This window comes from Macaca nemestrina, chromosome 5 (assembly GCF_043159975.1).
Source record: "Macaca nemestrina isolate mMacNem1 chromosome 5, mMacNem.hap1, whole genome shotgun sequence".
In the NCBI taxonomy this organism is placed as follows: Eukaryota; Metazoa; Chordata; class Mammalia; order Primates; family Cercopithecidae; genus Macaca; species Macaca nemestrina.
This window is the reverse complement of record NC_092129.1, coordinates 168,710,462-168,730,542: the sequence shown is the minus strand read 5'-3', so window position 1 is coordinate 168,730,542 and position 20,081 is coordinate 168,710,462. Positions and strand designations below refer to the sequence as shown.

General features: G+C 41.3%; 1 protein-coding gene across 4 annotated transcripts in view; it reads left to right on the top strand.

Annotated features, from left to right (window-relative positions):
• Positions 1 to 20,081, top strand: part of LOC105482474 (jumonji and AT-rich interaction domain containing 2) — a 280,037-nt gene that overhangs the window by 152,148 nt on the left and 107,808 nt on the right. For 2 of the 4 annotated variants that reach the window (XM_011742588.3, XM_011742592.3), the window contains exon 3: positions 14,084 to 14,225. The exons of 1 other annotated variant lie outside the window; for it this stretch is intronic. In XM_011742588.3, coding sequence (XP_011740890.2) covers positions 14,084 to 14,225 — 142 coding nt within the window. Of the gene's footprint in view, positions 1 to 4,514; positions 4,990 to 14,083; positions 14,226 to 20,081 lie in introns of those variants that run through there. One more of the 4 variants, XM_011742589.3, reaches the window with a different exon arrangement.

Sequence of the window (20,081 nt, the reverse complement as noted above, 5' to 3'; positions counted from 1 at the left end):
TTTTTGTGATTCTGGTTCAATTTTACTTTATACTATTAAGTAATGTTTTCAAAATATTCTGAAAAAGGTTGATCATCTTGTTTGACTTGGCATTATTTCTGTGTTCACCTTTTAAAATTCATTAACTGGATCACCTTCAAATATGTTAAATACATTTTATTATGTGTTTCTTTTTCCAACCAAAAAGCCAACAATATATATTGAACCAAAATTTGGGTATTTTATTACCATAGAAGCTTATGAATGCATGTAGGTAGTCCTATATGTTTAGTGTTTCACAAACCCTTTTACTTGTGTAATTAATGCCCCCAACACCAGTGTTGTCCTTATTTCCATTTAACAGGTGAGGAAACTGAGGCAGAGAGAAGTCTTATGATTTTTCTTAATCATTCTTAATCATAGCCGTGTGTGCTGTGATCCACTGAGGTTTTTAGTGCAAGGTGTTTATCAAATAAGTCAATATTTTTTAATTTAAAAAATTCATGGAGAATACAGTAGTTCTCCCATATCCACGGGTGATACATTTCAGTACCCTCAGTGGATGCGTGAAACTGTCGCTGTTACCAAACCCTATATATGCTGTGTTTTTTCCTATACATAAATACTGTACAGTGCAGATCATTCACGTCTGGGCAGGATAGTTCAGGGTTTCAGCATGCTACACGAAATGGTGTGCAATTTAAAACTTATGAATTGTTTATTTTGGGGATTTTTAAATTTAATATTCTCAGACCTTGGTTGACCATGGCTGACTGAAACCTTGGAAATGTAAAACGCAGATAAGGAGGGCTACAGTGTTGTCTGAATTTGAATGACTACATTAATTGTAGTATTAACAACCTGGTTAGTTTCACAAGTTTGCATACTGTCACCCAGTCCAGGTCACCCTACTATGTTCTTGTAATTATTGGTATTATTTTATAATTGTACAGTGTGGCCTTGTCATGTTGGCTATCGGGCCAGCCACATGTGTTACAGAGTTCAGCACTGTTGGTGTTTCAGGAATTACCAAGCTTTCTTGGAAAGCGTTCAAGTCAGACTCTGTGTGTACCTAATTCTGGTTGGTATAGTGCCAGCATATTAACTTTTATTTAAATAAAATTCCAACAAGTAATATTTATTATTACTATACTGCTGCCATAGAATGCCCACACTTTAATGTTTTTGAAAGTCAAATATTAGCACAGTAGATCACCTTTCTGCATTGACTTCTATCACACCCTGTGTGATATGATCAATACTACATAATTTCATCCAAATAATACAGAAATATCATTACAAATACATGGCTAATGCTGTGTGACTATTAAAATTCTATATTATGTGAAATTATCTGGCACCATAATCTTGTACTCTCTTCTATCACACGACAGTCCACACCACCCTACCTCTCTTTTGTAATTAGTAGTTTTGGGGAAATTATTAATTGTATGGTACTGAAATACCTAGGCACCAACTGGGGTTGGTCTTGGGGTTGAGGTGATAATTAGGTGGATGGCAGCCATGAACCTAGTTGGCTGCATAGAATTTCTGTGAATATGAGATCCCTTCTGAAAATTCTGACTTCTCCTGAATTAGAGGTCTCTCTTGTGACATGTTATAGAAGGTCTTTAAACATTTTGAGATTACAGTGGTGACATTACTGGGGCAAAATCAAAAGTTGACACCTGCTTTGGAAACTGATTTGCCATTCATCTTGTAAATTTGAACATTTGCATATCCAAGGATATCTACCACTTCCATTCCTACATATCTAAGAGAAACTCTAGTGCATGATTTCCAGGAGACTTGCAGAGAGGACTTGCAGTATGGTTCATGATAGCAATAAACTAGAAGCACCTTAGATGCCCTTGGACATGAGAATCATGGTGGAATACCCACCATTCATCGGTTGTGTAGTAGTATAACTACTCCATTTGTATAATAATGAGATTATAAGAGATATAAGCAAGGTTGTGGATAGATCTTAGTAACTTGATGTTGAGTTGGAAAAAGCCCAAGTCCCATTGGAACTGTTTTGTAAAGTTTATAATCAAATGCAGTGAAACAAAGTGCTATTTATATATGTTTATGTTATAATATTAAAAAGTTAGCACATAGGCAAGGCTTTAGGTTATGTTTGAGTAGTTGGGTTTGGCTGCGGGTTCACAGATACTCTTTATATCCTTCAAAATTAAAGTGGACTGATTGTCCAGAGGACTTTCGTTTAAGATTTATGACTTGCTCTGATATTCCACTATTGAAACTTAGATGGTGGTGCCTTCGTCCTATTAATGAACATGGATGGAGCAAAGAAAAGTTCTTCCCCAGTCTTTCCACCCTCTCCTCTTTCTTATCTTTAAGTATTTCAAGTTGTGTTGTTATGCCTAAATGGAATCTATTTCTTAGTGTTATTCTTGGCCTTCCAGAGGATGCTGTAAGTCTAATATGGTAGTTTGCATGTTTCTTCTTTACTAGGGAACCAACATTTCATCTAAACAGGCTAAAACTTACGGGTATTCACAACGGAGAGTTTTGTTAAGTCTCCTTCCCGGCCAGACAGACACAGAACTGACTTGCATGTACTGTATTTTAGGAAATATTGCCTGCATGATCGGGAAGTAATGATGATGGGTAGGCTTTTCTTATTTCTTAAAATTTAAATACCTGTTTCTCTTTAGTTGACTAGAAGAGAAGGAAGCAGTGGAGATAGGAAAGGGGCAGATAGCGTTTATTACTGCTGATACCTGTGTGCACTCTCAGTGTGTGAGTGACAGAACTAGGGGTGTTCAGGAAAACCACTAATCATACATGATTCTGAAACTTCATTTCTGGCCAACTGTTTATGTCTCAGGGTTTCTACTTTTCTTACTAACCTTGCTAAGAATTAGCATACATCAGAATATCTGCCTCAGGTCTCCTTTCCAGTTCTCTGCTTTGGGTGCTGTTGATCACTGAAGGAGCCAAAAGACGTGTCCCAGTAGAAGGAAGAGGAAAAAGGCCGAATAGTCATCCCCTGAATGTCCTTTAATTGATTCTGTATGACTTATGCTGCAGTGGGATGCATGCCAAACGCTTGTTCACTGTTAACAGGAACATGCTGCACTGTAGAGCACTAAATAAGGGTCTGCTCTGGGGACTCACCCTGGGGGCTCCCCTGGGAACCATTGGAGAGCAACTCTTTTCCAGCCCTCTATGTTCTATAGGGAGTTGTGTATTGAGGTGACCCCACCCCTTCTTCCCCAGTGCCACTGGATTCTCGGATAGCCTCCTGTCTGTTGAGACATAGGAGCTAGCTCTGTGACCTTTGCTAAGAGACAAACTTGTTTTTAGCCACAGCTTCATCATCTGTTAAGTGGGGGAATTGTAGTAGAGTATCTCTGAGGCCCTATGTGTAATTCTGATTTTAAAGTGGTGGATATCAACTAGACACTAAGGAGGACCATATTCTACCTTCCTGATGTCTGTGTGTGTGTGTGTGTGTTTGTATATGTATATGTATATATATTGATGTTTATACATTTTTGATGTAAGAAGTTCTGGCATGTACATGAGCTTTAATGATTTACAAAACAAGAGTTGGCCATTGTGGAGAGAATATCCAATTGGCCTTGATTGCTTGCTAGCCTGGGTGACTTCACTCCTGAGCAAAGTTGACATCTACCTTCAGGGTTTTTGTGAGATATAAATAAGTTACTGTGTGTGTAGTATGAGAACCCAGAAGGGCCTAGTTAGATGGTTCAACAACTAGGAAACAAGAAGCTGGAAGTATTAGTAAGGCATGTTTCCAGTTCCTCTGAATGCATCTCAGGAAAACTTCCAGTGCTATGTGGGCTTGGCCACCGTCTTCCTCCCCTTGGAAGGGCATGAAGAGAGGCGTGTGGTAGTGTTGAGAGCATGTGTTTTGGACATTATCATTGCTGGTTGAAGTTCAAAGGCTTCAAGAGAATTGACTTTAAAAATCAAAAAGCTATAACATATGAAAGGAGATGTGTACTCCAGTTGTCTGAGGCCAGGGAGCTGGCCAGCCCTCAGTTGGATTCCTGCCTTTTTCACCCCTCCCAGCAGCTGCCAGACCACAGAGCCGGTTCTGTGAAAGATCCTCAAGAAACAATGAGAGAAAACAGCTTCTGTTTGATTAGATTAGATCAATTTATGTGCCTCAGGGAGGGGCCTGCGCAGGGCAGGGGGAGGGGTGCCCCTGTGTTGTTGGTGGGGGCAGCGGTGGCCCATGCGGTCACTTCATAAGTAATGAGGCTCCGTGGAAGCTGGAATTGGAGGGAGGGGGAGGGCGGGCTGGAGGAGGAGCATGTGGAAGGAGATTTCTGCAGTCTGTCTGGAGAGCTGCCCAGGTTTCCCAGCCAAAAAAACAAATAAAAATAAATAAAAGGCAAGTGCTGAATGACACAGATTATGATATTAAAAAGGGATGCCATTGAAACTGCGCCCTGGAGCCCGCTGTCCTTGGGGGTGGGGTGTGCTTGGCAATGGGGTGGGGGCATCTGACCGGCTGGGGACACAAAAGTGTGCACAATTAAACTGTGAATGTCCCCCTCCCCCCCATATGTCAGAAATTCTATACTTCGGATTTGTCTGCATTGCAGGTTGGGGAAATGGCAGGATGAAAAGCTAGTGGCTCTTTTCCTTTTTCTCATTTTAATTTATCAGGGTAGGGGGAGCCAGCCGGAGACCCCTCCTCTTTGGTGTTCGATTCCCTCCCATGCACATAAATAACCTTCTCTCCTGGCTGCCTCCCCTCCCCCTCGGCCCCATTGCTGTTCTGGCCGTCCTATTGCCGCGCGGAATCTGCACTGCCGCTTGCTTATTACGTACAGGGGAGGATTGTTGACAAGTGCTCCGGAGCCTGCCTCACTGCGCTCTTCCTCCCTCCCTCCCTCTGTCCTTCTTCCTCTCTGTCTCTCTGCAATGATCCGGCTCTGAGGATGGCTGCTCCACGGGTCTGTCAGGTGCAGTTTTTGGTGGCTTATCTTGAGGAACCTGGGATAGAAGGTCTGTTCCTATAAATAAAAGACAAACCAAATAGCTCTAGATTTGTTTCAGGCTGGTATGGCTTTTGTTGGAGAAATAGGCCTTTGTGGGTTTCCCTGCTGGGGTCCTGATTAAATCCATTGTGGATGGCAAGGTGCTATATATATATGAGAGACTATGTAAAAAGTGTTGCGATTTGCTTAATATTAATATTCTTTTAGCTTTGATATCCTCCCTAGGGGCAATGGTGGCTCCTGCAAAGGCACTGTGGAAATTTACAAGAGAGAATTAATGTCGCTCTTAAAGCATTAAGCTCTGTTGACCATTTTGGCCAAATCTGCAGTTTCAGTCAGGCTTGTATGAATTTAGACATTTCTCTGGAGACTGAATGCCATCCAGCTATAGCTGGTCCCTTTTATTTTATTTCCAATTTATTTGATCATTTCCCAGCATTTAAAAATAAATGTTTGATTAAAGTTAATTAGTTCATCCTCACCATAGCTCTGGTTTCCTTCATAAACAGCATGTTTGCTTTCATTTCCATTAATCTTTTCTTTTTCTACCTCCATCTTCTTTCCTTGAAAGATGGAGGAAACTGAGGCATGCAAATAGATCCTGAGATCTGAAGTGATTCTAGATTGAGACCTAAAAGCTTTAAACTTCTAGTGCTCTTGATTCTTCTCCCGAATTTCATGCATTAATTCATGTCTGTATTACTGTCTGTAAACACAGATGATTTTGAGGAACCTTCAATGTTTGGTGCCTCAAATCTTAGCAGATTCCATAGCCACATTCCTATAGTGATGCTTTCTGTACTGCTTCCATGCATTATATTTCAGTAGTGGAAAGAATGCTTCGCTGGTAGGCAGTAGGCCTTTCTAAAGTTATTTGTTGTCAGCAGGTTTTTTGTTTTTTTACTTTGAATGGACTACTTAATCCTTTCTGAATATATTCATCTGAAAAGTGGGAGGGCAGTTGATTTCTTGATATGTGAGTGAGGTAATAAGGAAACTGGGTAACTACTGTCCCTCCTAGTCATGCTACAAAGAAAACAGAACTTAGAACTTCCAAGAGATTCCTTTTATCCTAGGGAATGAAGGCAGCCCAGAGAGGTTTCAGGGCAAAGGGTGTGGCTGTTTATTTATGTACAAATTATGGTGTCAGTCAGGACACAAAGTTTGTGGAGCTTTGCCCGTTTATCATTACAGATTAGTACACAAACTGATAACTTTATGGCACTTGTCGATTGAGTAAAAGCAGCAGCTTTGCCTGTCATTGGAGAGCCTGGCTCAGATTGGATAGCTGGTTTCTTTTGGTACCTTACATTTGTGGGGTAAAGATGATAGGAAGCTTTAGAGACCTAAATACATACACACTTGTAATTACTTGAAGGCAGAAGAGTATCATTAGCTATCTGTGAACGTGCTGTGTTCATGGACATCTCCCTTTGAGGAGTGCAAATTCTGTAAGATGAGAAATCAGATTTGGGCCTGTCAGTTTATCTGAACACAGGACTTTCCACATGTTGGGCTCATTTATCTGTCTTAGAAAAAATTCTCAAAAAACAAAAAAAATGCCCTTGTATTGCCGTCTCCTTCTTGGAACTGAGTTCCCTTGCTCTGCAGTGGTGCCATTGTTCTGCCGCTCATGGTTACACACCAGCCTAAGTCCACTGTTGCCTTGAGTCAGTTTCCTTCTGTAGGCAGCTTTTGACCTTGGAGGTGGTCAGTTGTGGGCCCTCTGTGGTGTGGAATTCTTTTCTTGAGCAGATGGAAGCTCGAGTTGCATATCCTAGGGGATTCCAGGGGTTTATGTTGTGGTGGGTATTTATAACTAGGGTGTCTGGTGGGTGTGTGTTTGACTGTGTTGTCAGTATAAAATTAAAAGGGCATTGAGATGAAGTGTGGACCCAGAGAAGTTACGGCCTGGGATAGAGTAGCCATGGCATTGGACACAAAACTAGAACTGCTGATTGTAGAGCATCGTGGGTGTTTATAATTCAGTCATTATTATTATTCTAGGTTCTGCACTTGTTCTGATTGTTATAAAGCTCATATTAAGGATGAAGAAGGAGTGAAGAGGGGAAGAGAACAGGGAGGATGAGCTCTTGCCCCAAAGAACTAAAAGGGAGTTGTGCCAAAATGAGCAGTACATTATGTTCACAGTGGTGATCATCAGAGTTTAAATAGCTTCTGGGCTGGTTGGGAAATCTTTCCTGAAGATTGCGGCTCTTTGTTTTTGTGAGAGGTTTTGTGTTGAATAAAGTTAAACTGTCAGCCTTGTCTGTTTTTATTTATTTTCGTTGGAGCCTCTTAGTGAGCAGTGTTTTCTGTCCCCCTGGGATTGTTGGTTAGGATGTGCGAAGGGGAGATCTTTTGTCTTTTGGTGGTTCTCAATCGTTTGGGGTCTAGGTAGCCAGAATAGGGCCCATTCTAGTAGTAGCAGTGTTCTGCTTACCTCTTCCTCGGAGCAAATAGGACATGTCTGCTAGGCTTGTTCTTTGTAGCTCAAGGCATTTATTGCCTTCTGGGGCCCAGGGTCCCATCTTTCCCAAAGGCAGTCATTTACTTGGTCTGGAATAGGAAAAAAAAGGATGGAGTCAGGCATTTTTCTTACCTACCCAGTGACCCAACTTTTCCATGTTAATAATGACCACCGTGTCAGGTCTTAGTATCTAACACTTTCTCAAAATATTGTGCATGCAAAAGAGGTATAGATTGTTGAAGGTGTGTCCAGGTATAGATTCTGGTGGTGGTGAGAGAGCTCTTGTGAGATTGTTGATTAACAAATCAGTATTTACATCTGTTTTTGCAGGGGTTAAATGTAACAAGTATGTCCCCTGTGTCCACCCATTCATCCTCCCCATTCCTGCCTCCAAATCTTAGGACTGTTTTAAGGGGTGATGGGTGGGGTGTTTTTGGATTGTCTTTTCTTGACTGGAATGGGAAATCTCCATAGCTGATTTGATAGTAGACAAAGGGGAGCCCTAGTCAGCTCAGGGGCTGGTCTCATGAGGGAAAGGGATAATTATTTTCCATAAGCCGAGGTATGAAACCACTTTCTTTTGCGCCTCGTTGACCACAAGTGTGCCACCGACATCCTGCCTCGTGACTGGCATTTGTTCTCAGCCACACCAGTGTGTTGATCTGGTGAGCATGTCAGTGGACAAGCCTGGGCTGTGCTCTGCAGACCCTGTGCCCTCTTGCCCCTCTCCCTGGAGCTCTGTGCTCCACTGGAAGCTTCACATACTGACCTGCATGTGTACAGTGGTGGGCAAACTCCATGTTCATACTGACCATGCCAAGCAGGCGCAAAGCCAAATCCGCCCTGGCATCGGAATCCCTACCCTGCTTAAAAAGCAATTCATTTTTTTTTCTCTTTGCAAAACCTGAGTGAACATAACATTTATTTTTCACTATCAATGGCAGCAAACCATGCATTCTGATGACCTCAGAGAGGGCCCTACCTCAGCCATAGGGGCTGCTTTTATAATTTTTCTATCAACTTAAAGTGCTGCAAATACACACACACACACACACACACACACAAATTACTGCTGAAAATGAAAGCTCTTTGGGTGCTTGACTGTTTGATATGTAATGTGATAACCTTGTCTCACAGTGACAGGGTGACAGACGGCATTGGCTCTATGATACAGAATTACCTTTTGTGCATCTTTTCTACAACAAAGCTACATACATTGACTCACCCTAATATGCTAATGACTTTGGTGTGCTCCAGATGTTTTAGAAGCCCTGGAAGAGCCTCAAAGCCCTCCTTGTTTTTCCTTTCTTTTTAACCCTTCTTTTGGCATTGCTTTTGTGGAATAGAGCCATTGGCTTTTCCTTTGGTTTTCTATTGTCATGTATGTGTAGCTATTGAGAGAGGACCGGTAAAACTTCTTTGTGTCTAAAACATCATAAAATGATAGAGGCTACATGCTCTAGCCCCTCCCCCCCCTTTTTTTTCAGATATTAGAAAAGAATTGTCTTCTGTCCATACATTTGTGTTCCAAAATCTGTCGTTCTCTTCGGTTGCTTTCGAAGTTCCTTCAGCTAAAGGAATCTTTGGCCTAATTTGTGTTTCAGTTTTCCCAACACCCATCATACAAGGCAAGAGGGAGATGGCCATACACTAGTATCTCCAGTTTCCAAGAACAACAGGAATTCCTATTCCATTTTGATGCTGCTGTTCCAGACTCAGAAAGAAGCCTGTTTTGTTGTATTGTTTTTTTGCGGTCTTTTCATTTCTTGCTAATTTGGGAGATGGGGTGAAAAGCTCCTGAGTGTGCAGAGCTGCTGATGGCAGGGTTCTGTTGTGTTCAATTTCTTTAGAGTTCTCGGCTGCACAAATGGACACTGCCTTGTGGCTAAATGGTCTTGGATCCCAGACGCACTTCTCCCGTCAGCTGATGGTGACTAGCTGAGGTTGCAGGCACAGTAACCAAGCCGCCTTTACTGCAATGATTTATAATTTTCAGCTCATATTTATTGCTTTTGTGAAAGACAATAGACATGGTTTAATTTAAGTTCAACCTACTGAATATTAATAGAGGAGAACAAATGCTAATGGGATAGACTGAATCTTTGGGCCATTCATTCAATTTCCCCTGTTTAACCTCCTCTCCCTAACAAAGGTTTGTATTGGTCGGGGTGGGGGAGGGGGTTGGAAAAATAAAAACGGTTTGAGTGTGTGAAGGAGGGGATGCCATTTCATTATTTCTCGTTGACTAAAAATAATAATTTTAACAATTGGTGGCAGGGCTTTGTTAGGGGAAAGAAAAGGCAGCACATTAGCTTGGCTAATGTTGTAATAATGACTCTGTTGCCCTGTGGCATCGTATTCCGTCTTGCTGACCTGGCCCTCCTGGATTGGGCAGGCTGTATAACTGGGCTTTGAACATTCAAAATGAAATGTTGTAGCCAGTACAGTGGAGATTGATTGGGGTGGTTGGTGGGGGGGTGGTGGTGGGGTTAGATAAAGAAAAAGCCCAGGTTTATTCAACCATGTAGGCTGTCTGACTATAAATAAATGTAAATGTTTTCTGGACTGCTATATACAGAATGGAAGTACTCAAATTGCAAAAGCTGATCATGTGCAGAACAAAGTCAGTCTTACGCCTTCATAAGGGCCAGTAAAATCTATGGTCCTGGCCAGGCATGGTGGCTCATGTATGTAATCCTAGCACTTTGGGAGGCTGAGGCAGGCGGATCACAAGTTCAAGAGATCAAGACCATCCTGGCCGACATGGTGAAACCCTGTCTCTACTAAAAATACAAAAATTAGCTGAGCATGGTAACGAACGCCTGTAGTCTCAGCTACTCAAGAGGCTGAGGCGGGAGTATCGCTTGAACCCAGGAGGCGGAGGTTGTAGTGAGCCAAGATTGTGACACTGCACTCCAGCCTTGTGACAGAGTGAGACTCTGTCTCAAGGGGAAAACAACAACAACAAAACCAGAACACACAATAAAAAAACCTATGGCCCTTTAGTTTGTATAAAGGCAGTTCCTTATGTATGGGCCCCATTTTATGAATCTGGAACGAGAATGTGATTCAGGAAACCCCATGTCTTCTCTAGTTCAGATACTCATTGCAATCCTCAGAATGGTGGAAAACTCGGAGTTCTCTGAAGATTTAGTTTGATGAGGGCCTGGAACAATGGAGTCAGTACTTTGATTTCTTTTTGCTCAGTCATGCCTTATCAGAGTAGCCTTATCTGTTTTGCATTTTGTGCACATAAAATCGTTTAATATTCCTAGGTGTTTTTCATGTGTAAAATCTCTTCGTAAAATTACCCCTAATTTTTACTTAGGCAGTTGATTTGCAGGGTGAGAGGGTAGTTGGGGAGAGCATTATACGTCTCTTTACATTTATGCTTCTTAGACATGCACATTTTTTCCAACCTGTTCCTTTTTTGAGTCTCTGTTTGCCACGTTAGCTGATTCTTGTAACTCTGTGACATTTTGCAGGCAAGCGTCTTTTTTTTTTTTTTTTCCTGCAAAATTATTGGTAAAAGGTACATGAGGCCATGTGTGGTTTTCACTCCTGTAATTCTAACACTTTGGGAGGTTGAAACAGGAGAGGATTACTTGAACCCAGGAGTTTGAGACCAGCCTTGGCAACAAAGCAAGACCCCATGTATTAAAAAAAAGAAAGAAAGAAAGAAAATTAGTGGGGCGTGGTGGTGCACACTTGTAGTCCCAGCCAGTCGGGAGGCTGAGATAGGAGGACTGCTTGAGCCTAGGAGGCTGAGGCTGTTGTGAGCATGTCACTACACTCTAGCATAGGTGACAGAGCAAGACCTTGTCCCTCCGCCCCCACTGCCCCCTCCCCCCCCCCCAAAAAAAAAAACCCAGAGCAGCCAAAGCAGCATCAGTGTCACCTGGGAATGTGTTAGAACAGGAGACACTTGGGGGGGTGATTCACATGCATGCTCAAGTTTGAGAAGCACTTCTCTTTACAGTCATCCAGATTCTTTTGACAGCAAAGCTGTCAACAAAAAGCTTAACTTCTTTACAGTAGTCCACTGCTAAATCATTTGTTCAGTCATTCTTTCATACATTCACCTCTTATTCAGCTAAGACTTCAGCTGCTGGTATGTACCAAAGGGTATAGGAGCCTTTCCCAGTCTTCCTGAGCTGCACCTAGTCCTTGTTTAGTTTCTTTTTGATACCCGTATAGCTCTTCTTCCTCCTTGTCCTCTTCGTCCATCACCGCTACCTGTTTTCAGGCTTACTGCAAATCCCAACTTTCTTGTTCTTGTTTTGGTATTGCAAGCTTGCCGGCTGGCTCCATTGGCTCACTCACTCTCCTCTCCAGCACTTTCTTTTCTTCACTTACTACTGAGTGATACATATGATACATACATATGTTTGTCTGTCTCTCTTAATTTTAGATTTTGATTAACCTGTATCCCCAGTGCCCTGGCATATGGTATTTGTTAAGGAAATGGATGGATAAATTCAGAATTGATCCCTTTTTTGCTTTCTGTGCTTTATTCTCCATTATGTTATACATGTGTCTGCAGTCTCAGCTGAGGCAGGAGGATTTCTTGAGCCCAGGATGTCAAGTCTGCAGTAAGCTATGATTGCGCCACTGCCCTCCAGCCTGGGCAACAGAGTGAGACCCTGTCTTAAAAGCAAAAAGAAAAATTTGAACTCAACTAAGACGATACATATGTATGATATCCATCCTCTTTTTTTCCTTCTAAATTTTACATCTGGGTCTTTAACCAGCATTTTTATTTTCAGTTTTCTATCCGTTTTCTCTGTGATAATTTATCCATCTTCTCTTTTTACAGATAAGATAAATATCTTCCTTGGCCAACTCTAATCTTGGTTAAATGTCGCCTGTATCCTAATTGGGTGGGGGAGGGGATCCCCCCTCGCACAGTGATACTTGTAATGTGTTCTAACTTAGTGCCCATCAGTAAAGATACGATTTACACTACATATGTAATTTTAGTTTCTGTAGTCACACTCAAAAGTAGGTGAAATCAATGTTAATATATTTGATTTAATCTAATCCAAAATATTTCCACAATTCATATAACATTATCAATGACATGTTACGTTCTGATATTAAATTACAATTAAGTAAAATTAAAATGTATTTCCTCTTCCACACTAGGCATATTTCAGGTGCTCAGTAGCTGCACATGGCTAGTGCCTACTGTAATGGAGAACATGGCTTCAATCTCTGAAACACTGGCCACGCTTTTATCCTTGGATTCTTAGATTTCTATACAGTTGTCTCCTTTTGCCCTCACAGTGCAAACTCCCAGCATTTTCTTTGGGGGTTTTTATACATTTCTATTTCTGTATTGTAGTCACAACTCTTAAAGCCTCATTAGTTGAAGTAAATAACCATGTGTTTTATTTTCAACCTTATGTTATCACTCATACTCTGAAATGATGTAAAAATAGATAACTGGGGAAATGCAAGCAGAAACAAGCTAGGTCCCAGGGCTTTGTTGATGTGTCCTATGTTCATTCACAGTGTTTATATATTTTTTTAATCAAATACATAGAACACTGTGTTCTACATAGTGTTTAGTACAATTAACAGAAGTCACTTTCTGAGATACTTCAGTCACAAAGACTTAATACAGAGGAATGAAGTGTGCATAAAATTGGTGGAAGGACTAGAAGAGCAAAAATCAAGGGGCCACTCTGTATTTTTGGCTTCTAGATCAATCCTCACAAAACTGCAGATGCTGTGCTAGCAGTGCTGTTACTGCCCAGCTCTGGTTGCCTTCGAGGGTGGTGGCTAGACAGTGGACAGCGGGTCTAGTCGCTGTGGACATGAGTATCAGTGGAAGCTTCTTGTTGGCAGAACCTACATTGATGTAAGGGACTCTGAGGCTATTTTATTCTCCCGTTTCCCTATAGTGTGACCTTACTGCTGGTTAAAATACTTCCATATCAGTTACTACATAGCTGCTTTTTAGCCCCCCTAGGGCCCGCAGCTTCTTTCCACATTTTGGTTACTAAAAGCACATTCATGGGCACCAAGACTCCCCTGCTTAGCATCTGCTATCATAGAGAATCCTTATCCTTTGAGATGATCAAAGGCAAATCTGGTTACAATCTAATCTTATAGATGGCTATGAAGGAAAACGAGTGCAGTAGGATTTCTAGTTAATATCTGAGATGTGGCTGCAAAGATAAGGCTGCCTTTTCTTGTGTGGCAGGTACTGGTTCCTGCAGGCAATTCCAGAAAGGATTTCAGTATCTGTAGAGTCAATATTGACCACTTCAACAGTGACTAGTTTGATAACAGATACTCCTTTCTTCCTTTCAACCCTTTAGCCGCAAAAGATGTTTATGTACTCTTTAAAAACGAATCCTCAAGCATAGCATTACAACTCCAAATTTCTGGTCGGATTTCTTACTGCTGAAATTGTTTCCCTCTTAGGCATTTCACTCTCTTTAAAGGTGTCACATAGAATGAGGTTTTGCTTTTCTCCACCCATTCAAAAGAGATGTGTGCTTTTCAGTTCTCTTGTGTCCACATTCTTGTCTGTCTTCACCAGCGTTGTGTAGGGTTGACTGTGGTAAAGTGCTGCCTCCTGATGTGATGTATTTAAGTGTTTGTCCCCTTTTCTCACCTGTAGGGCTCCTTGGTAATGACCAGTCTAAGGGATTAGGACCAGCATCAGAACAGTCAGAGAATGAAAAGGACGATGCATCCCAAGTGTCCTCCACTAGCAACGATGTTAGTTCTTCAGATTTTGAAGAAGGGCCGTCGAGGAAAAGGTTAGTACCCAAGGCTGCAAATATTGGTACCTTCAACCAGGGACTGCAAACTCAGGTGCCAGTTCTCGCCACATGATAATGTGAGCGCACTCACCCAATCTTTTGATTTTCATAGAGGAGCTAGAATTACGAGGTTTCGTAACAAATGTCCTGCTTTCTAAGTGTTGTCTAATAATTATAATTAAAAATGGGAAAAAAAAGTACTCTGGACTGAACAACACGTGTTCTTGCTGGCACAGTTAGCCAAAGAGTTGCCAGCTTGTAATGCTTGTCTTAACTGTTCATTTTAATTGATTCTTAGCAGCCGTCATCTTGAGGAATATATATATTAGGTGATGTTTTGCCACTTCTGAAAAGAGATCTTTCTAAAAATTTGAAGAAGTAAATGTGGTGTTTCTGAGACATTTTTTCCTTGTCAGGAAAGCTGAAATTACACTGTGTATTTTTAATCCCTTGCTGTTTAACCAAGTTCCAAGTTAGTAGCTGTGGAATTGGTGCTTAAAACTTAGAACAGCAGTTATTTTTATGTGGCTTTCCTAAATAAGCTTAAGATAGTTTGGTAAGGAAGTTGGCTTTAGTAGTTTGATAAGAGTTTGTGGTTTCATGGTCAAACAGTGGCAGTGACATTTTATAATGCTTTTACTTGGGTGTTTTTGAAACCCTTTGCCTAGTATCTACCGTACTTCATACCTGTTATTTCCTTTTTTTCCCCTCTAAGAATTTATATTTCCCTTTGTTCTCTTTATGTTTACCTGGATGACTAGCTTCATGACTTTTTCTTAGAATTTGTTAGTTTCAGAGATTGAAGGAAAAGGAAAAAAAAAAAAACCCCTTGTCTGCCCGTCTCTGTCTACTCATTCTGGAGAATTTACTTTTCAGAAACAATCTACGTGTGTCTATCTAAAGAAGAACAGAGTAGAGTGAAAAATTAAGAGAAAAGGACAAGATTAGCCATGTGTAGATATTTAAAATTCCTGTTTTCAGGTCTGAAATTTGAGATGCATAGCTCAAAGTCTTTATTTTCTCCATCACGAGGTGTCGTCTTTTAAATAGCCTTTTAACTACATTGAATCTGTATGCTTCTCTCATTTTCTCTTCATCCTCAGCACTTTGTCTTAGAAGATGTCATAAGATTCGTTATTAGTATAGTTAGGATCTTCCCGTGTGCTGAGCTTTGTATGTCACTCCTTTAAAAAGAGTGTCTCAGTGATGAACCTGTTATATTACAGATATTCCATAACAAACATTCCCCATTCCAGTTTAAAACATGAATTATCACAAGAGAGTGATTTTAAGGATGTGTAAAAAATTGTGTCAGTAAATATATTGGAATGTGTGATAATATTATCCATGCCTCCAACTTGGGCATCTGGCATGCATCTGGCATCAACTTTCATCTCCATTTGAGGAGCAGAATTCTCTGAGTCTGGGTACCCACCCTTTAGCTCTGTGGCTGGCCATCACCCTCACTTCTGTCTGAGAGCTGGTCAGCATCCAGGTGCAGTGATGTGTGTTGTAGGCTTCATTCTTAAGGAGGGACTCTGTCCCTAACTCATTGTGATTCTCTCAGAAGATTGTGCTGCTAGCTTTCTCTTTGTATCAGACCACAGTGTCATGTGGCACCTGAGTGCAAAGCAGTCATTTAACTGGAATTTTTTAGGGTAGTAGAAAAGAGAAACTCTTTTCAGAGTTGGCTGAAGGAAAACTTAGCCCTGGCAAATCCTTTTTAATTATTCTTGTGTCAATTATCTTACTGAATTAAGGATTCATTGCAACCTGCTAACTTGGTTTTGGTCTCATGAAGGTTTTATGTGGATTAAGGTTTGATAGGCTTGGGTAGATTTTGAGGATGGTCTGGGGCACTCTTGATTATAGGAGGAAGATTTTGTAGCCTTCAAATATGTAGTGTCATTAGGGTATACATTTATTTTTTGTGGGGGTTGAGGGAGACAAGAGTCTTGCTCTGTCACCCAGGCTGGAGTGCAGTGGTGCGATCTCAGCTCACTGCAATCTTTGCCTCTTGGATTCAAGCGATTCTCATGCCTCAGCCTCCTGAGTAGCTGGAATTACAGGCACACACCACCGTACCTGGCTAATTTTTGTATTTTTAGTAGAGATGGGGTTTTGCCATGTTGGCCAGGCTGGCCTTGAACTCCCGGCCTCAAGTGATCCACTCACCTCCGAAAGTGCTGGGATTATAGGCGTGAGCCATCACACCCGGGCAGGGCATGCATTTCTTGTGGTGTTGCAGGGTATGTAGCAAGCATAAAATGGTAACTTAAGGCTTTAAAGCACTCCTTTGTTTTGATCTTTCAGTATTTAGTGGATTGGGATGAACCCTGCCTTCAAAAGCAGAGTAAATGACTTGGGACCTGAATTTCCAGAGCTTGGGTTGAAACTGTTGAAACTGTAATACATAACCTGTCTTCAACTCACATACAGAATGACTTTTCTAATAGGGTAATGGAATGTGCTGACTCTGAAGATGAGAAGTTGAGTCTAAAGTAACTACCTATAATGGCTATTTTAAAATAGCATTAGTGGATTGTTGAACAGATGCTAATTTTTACTTGTGAGTTTAAAATTTCCTAAACATTATACATGGGAAGAGTTTTTTTTTTTTTTTCCCCCTCACTCTTGTTGACCAGGCTGGAGTGCAGTGGCGCGATCTCACCACAAACTCCACCTCCTGGGTTTTCAAGGGATTCTCCTGCTTCAGCCTTCAAGTAGCTGGGATTGCAGGCATGTGCCACCATGCCTGGCTAATTTTGTAGTTTTAGTAGATGCAGGGTTTCTCCATGTTGATCAGGCTGGTCTCAAATTCCTTACTTCAGGTGACCCACCCACCTCGGCCTCCCAAAGTGTTGGGATTACAGGTGTGAGCCACAGCGCCCAGCAGGGAAGAACTTTTAAGATTGACCATTTGCATTCTCTTTTGGCCTTTAGACTTTGTAAGAGAAAATACTGATTCTTAAAAATTCATATTGTTGTAGTTTGTTTCATGTTGCTATAACAGAATAGCTGAGATTGGGTAACTTTAAAAATACAGAAATTTATTGGCTTATGTTTCTGGAGGCTTGGTATTCAAAGACTGAGGGACTGCATCTGGTGAGAGCCTTCTTGCTGCATTATAACTTGGCAAGAGAGCAGAAGAAAGTGCTAAGCTTGGTTTGTGTTTGTTTTTTTTTTTTTTTAAAGTTTAGTTTTTAAAGAGATGGGGTCTGGCTCTGTTACCCAGGCTGGAATGTAGTGGTGTGATCATAACTTACTGTGTTCTCTAATGTCTGGGCTGAAGGGATCCTTGTGCCCCAGACTCCTGAGTAGCTGGGACTGCAGTCAGTCACATGCCTCCACGCCTGTCTAAGCTTGCATTTATAACAAACCCACTCCCTAGATAGTGACATTATTCCATTCACGAGGGCAGATCCCTCATGATGTAATCACTTCTTAAGATCTCACCCTCTTAGCACTGTTGGATTGGAGATTAAGTTTCCAACATTTGAGCTTTGGGGGGCCACATTCAAATCATACGACAGGGTCATAATTTATGGACGTGCTTTGGAAAGAGCATTTTCTCTTTTATTTTTTAGAATGATACGAATTGCTAGTTAGCTATTCTTGTACATTTAATTACTCCTACTCTACACATCCTTTTTTTGTGCATGATTTTAGAATCATCAGCAAAATATATGCCTTTTGTCTACAGTAGGGTGATGGGGAAAGGGGAGAAGACTGAGAGGGACTTTATGTGCTTGACTTCCTTCTTACGGAAAATAAAAATCTATGGTGAAGACTGATGCTAGCCTCAGTTCCAACCTTTTCCAGTCTGCTTTTCCAACCTGTACCTTGAAGCAATTACATTTTTCTGATGATGCTAATAACTTGTTTTAATTCTTCAGTTAAAACATCCGTGTATTTACTAAGTGTTATTTTTCTGCAGAAAACCCCCGAGTCAGATATTGCTGTATTTACTGCCAGTGCCTTTACTTGACACTGGGGATCTATCTTCTTAGTGATAGAAACCAGTGGAGTCCAGAGTTCTTTAGGGTTTGGGAGTTTTCTCGTTTCTGATTCTCTTCCTCAGAGTTTTTCTTTATAGAGGCAACTATAACAACAACAACAAAAAACTCAAAACCAAAACTGGTATATTTTTACCTAGCCATCGAAAGGTCATCTGAGGTGCTTGTTGACAAAAGGAAAAGCCAGCCCGCTTCAGAATCTCTCTGCTGTGTTTGTGGAAAGGGCAGCCCAAGAAAAGATGACCGGAGAGATTCTGTGCTGGTTGGACCCTGAAGGCTGAGTCTTGTTTTTAGTTCTGGATGTTGTTTTTCTTTTTCTTTTGATCATTGTGGTAGGTGAGGTTGTTTTTTTAATGCTATATTTACATAGTTTATAATTTATATTGTTTAGAATGGAACCATTACAGAGACTTTCATCCTGTTCTGAATGTGAAGGCGGCCCTGCCTTTCTCTCTCATGTTGCCCTTTTGTTCCACTCAGTTCTTCTTGTCAAGTGTGTGTTTGCCGCATCAGTCTCTCAGTATGTGTAGAAACCGGAATGGACGGAGTTTGGTCGTTCGGGTGTGGACTAGTGGTCAGAAACTCTTCGGAAGGATGGTTATGGAGATGAGGATGATTTGTTTGAGGAATGAAAAGACAAAGTGCAATGAATTTGGTGATGGCATTTTTTAGATGTAAGTAAATACGAGATCTGAAATATACGATTCAAAAAAGAGGTCATCTGAGTTGGCCACTAAAATAGAGAGCAAGATTAACTGTTTGTATTTTATCTGTGCGTGAGTGGGGGGAAGAGGGTAGAAAAATTTCAAGAGAATGGTGATTCTTAAGTGGGTCTTATGGAGACTATGGTGCAGCATAAAGAGTATATAGACTGAGGCCGGGCTGTATGACTTATCAGTGTATCTTGAACGTTTACTTGTTGTGTAAATCAACAGGTCTTACATAATACAGGTTATATAATATAATATGTCTGGGCCTTAGTTCTCTCATCTGAAATATTTGAATCACAGTAGTAACTGCCTGATGGTGTTTTGTGACCTGAAGAAATTAATTCTTGAAGAGAATTTTGGTGTATTGGTCAGGTGCAGTGGCTCACACCTATAACCCCAGCACTTCGGGAGGCTGAGGTGGGCCGGTCGCTTGAGTCCAGGAGTTGGAGAGACGTGTGTGGGCGATATGGTGAAACTCCATTTCTTCAAAAAAAAAAAAAAAAAAAAAAAATTAGCTGGGCCTGTTGGCATGAGCCTGTAGTCCCAGCTATAGGAGGGTGAGATGACAGGATTGTTTGAGTCTGGGAGACGGAGGTTGCACTTAGCTGTGATCACGCCATCACACTCCATCCAGGGGGACAGAGCCAGACTCTGTCTTGAAAAAGATTAAATAAGCGAATAAATAAATAATAATTCTGATGTACAAACAGTACTCTGTGTGTTAGATGTTAGTGGCCATTGTCAGTATGTGTGACACATGAATTGCTACATGTGAGTATGCACATCCTTTCGAGACTTCTCTGACGTGTTTCAGAGGGTTTTTGAAATACACAAATGATGATTTATATCTTTCCTCTCTGTCAGCCCTACCACAGCCATCTGTAGGCAGATGGAAATGTATGGGTACTCCCTCTTTTGAAGTTACTGAGTCACTGGAAGGACCCTGTGGTGTGTGGTGTAAATTTCCCCTGCTGAGCTTGGTGCTACCTGATGTTTGCCTGAATGGAGCAGGCAAGAGTGGTGGGGTGAGCAGGATACCCTTGTGGCTGTTCATACATTAGTCATAGCTTCACCTTAGGGAGAGACCCCCTAGTGTTTAGTGTTGAGATCCCTTGTTAACTACATTC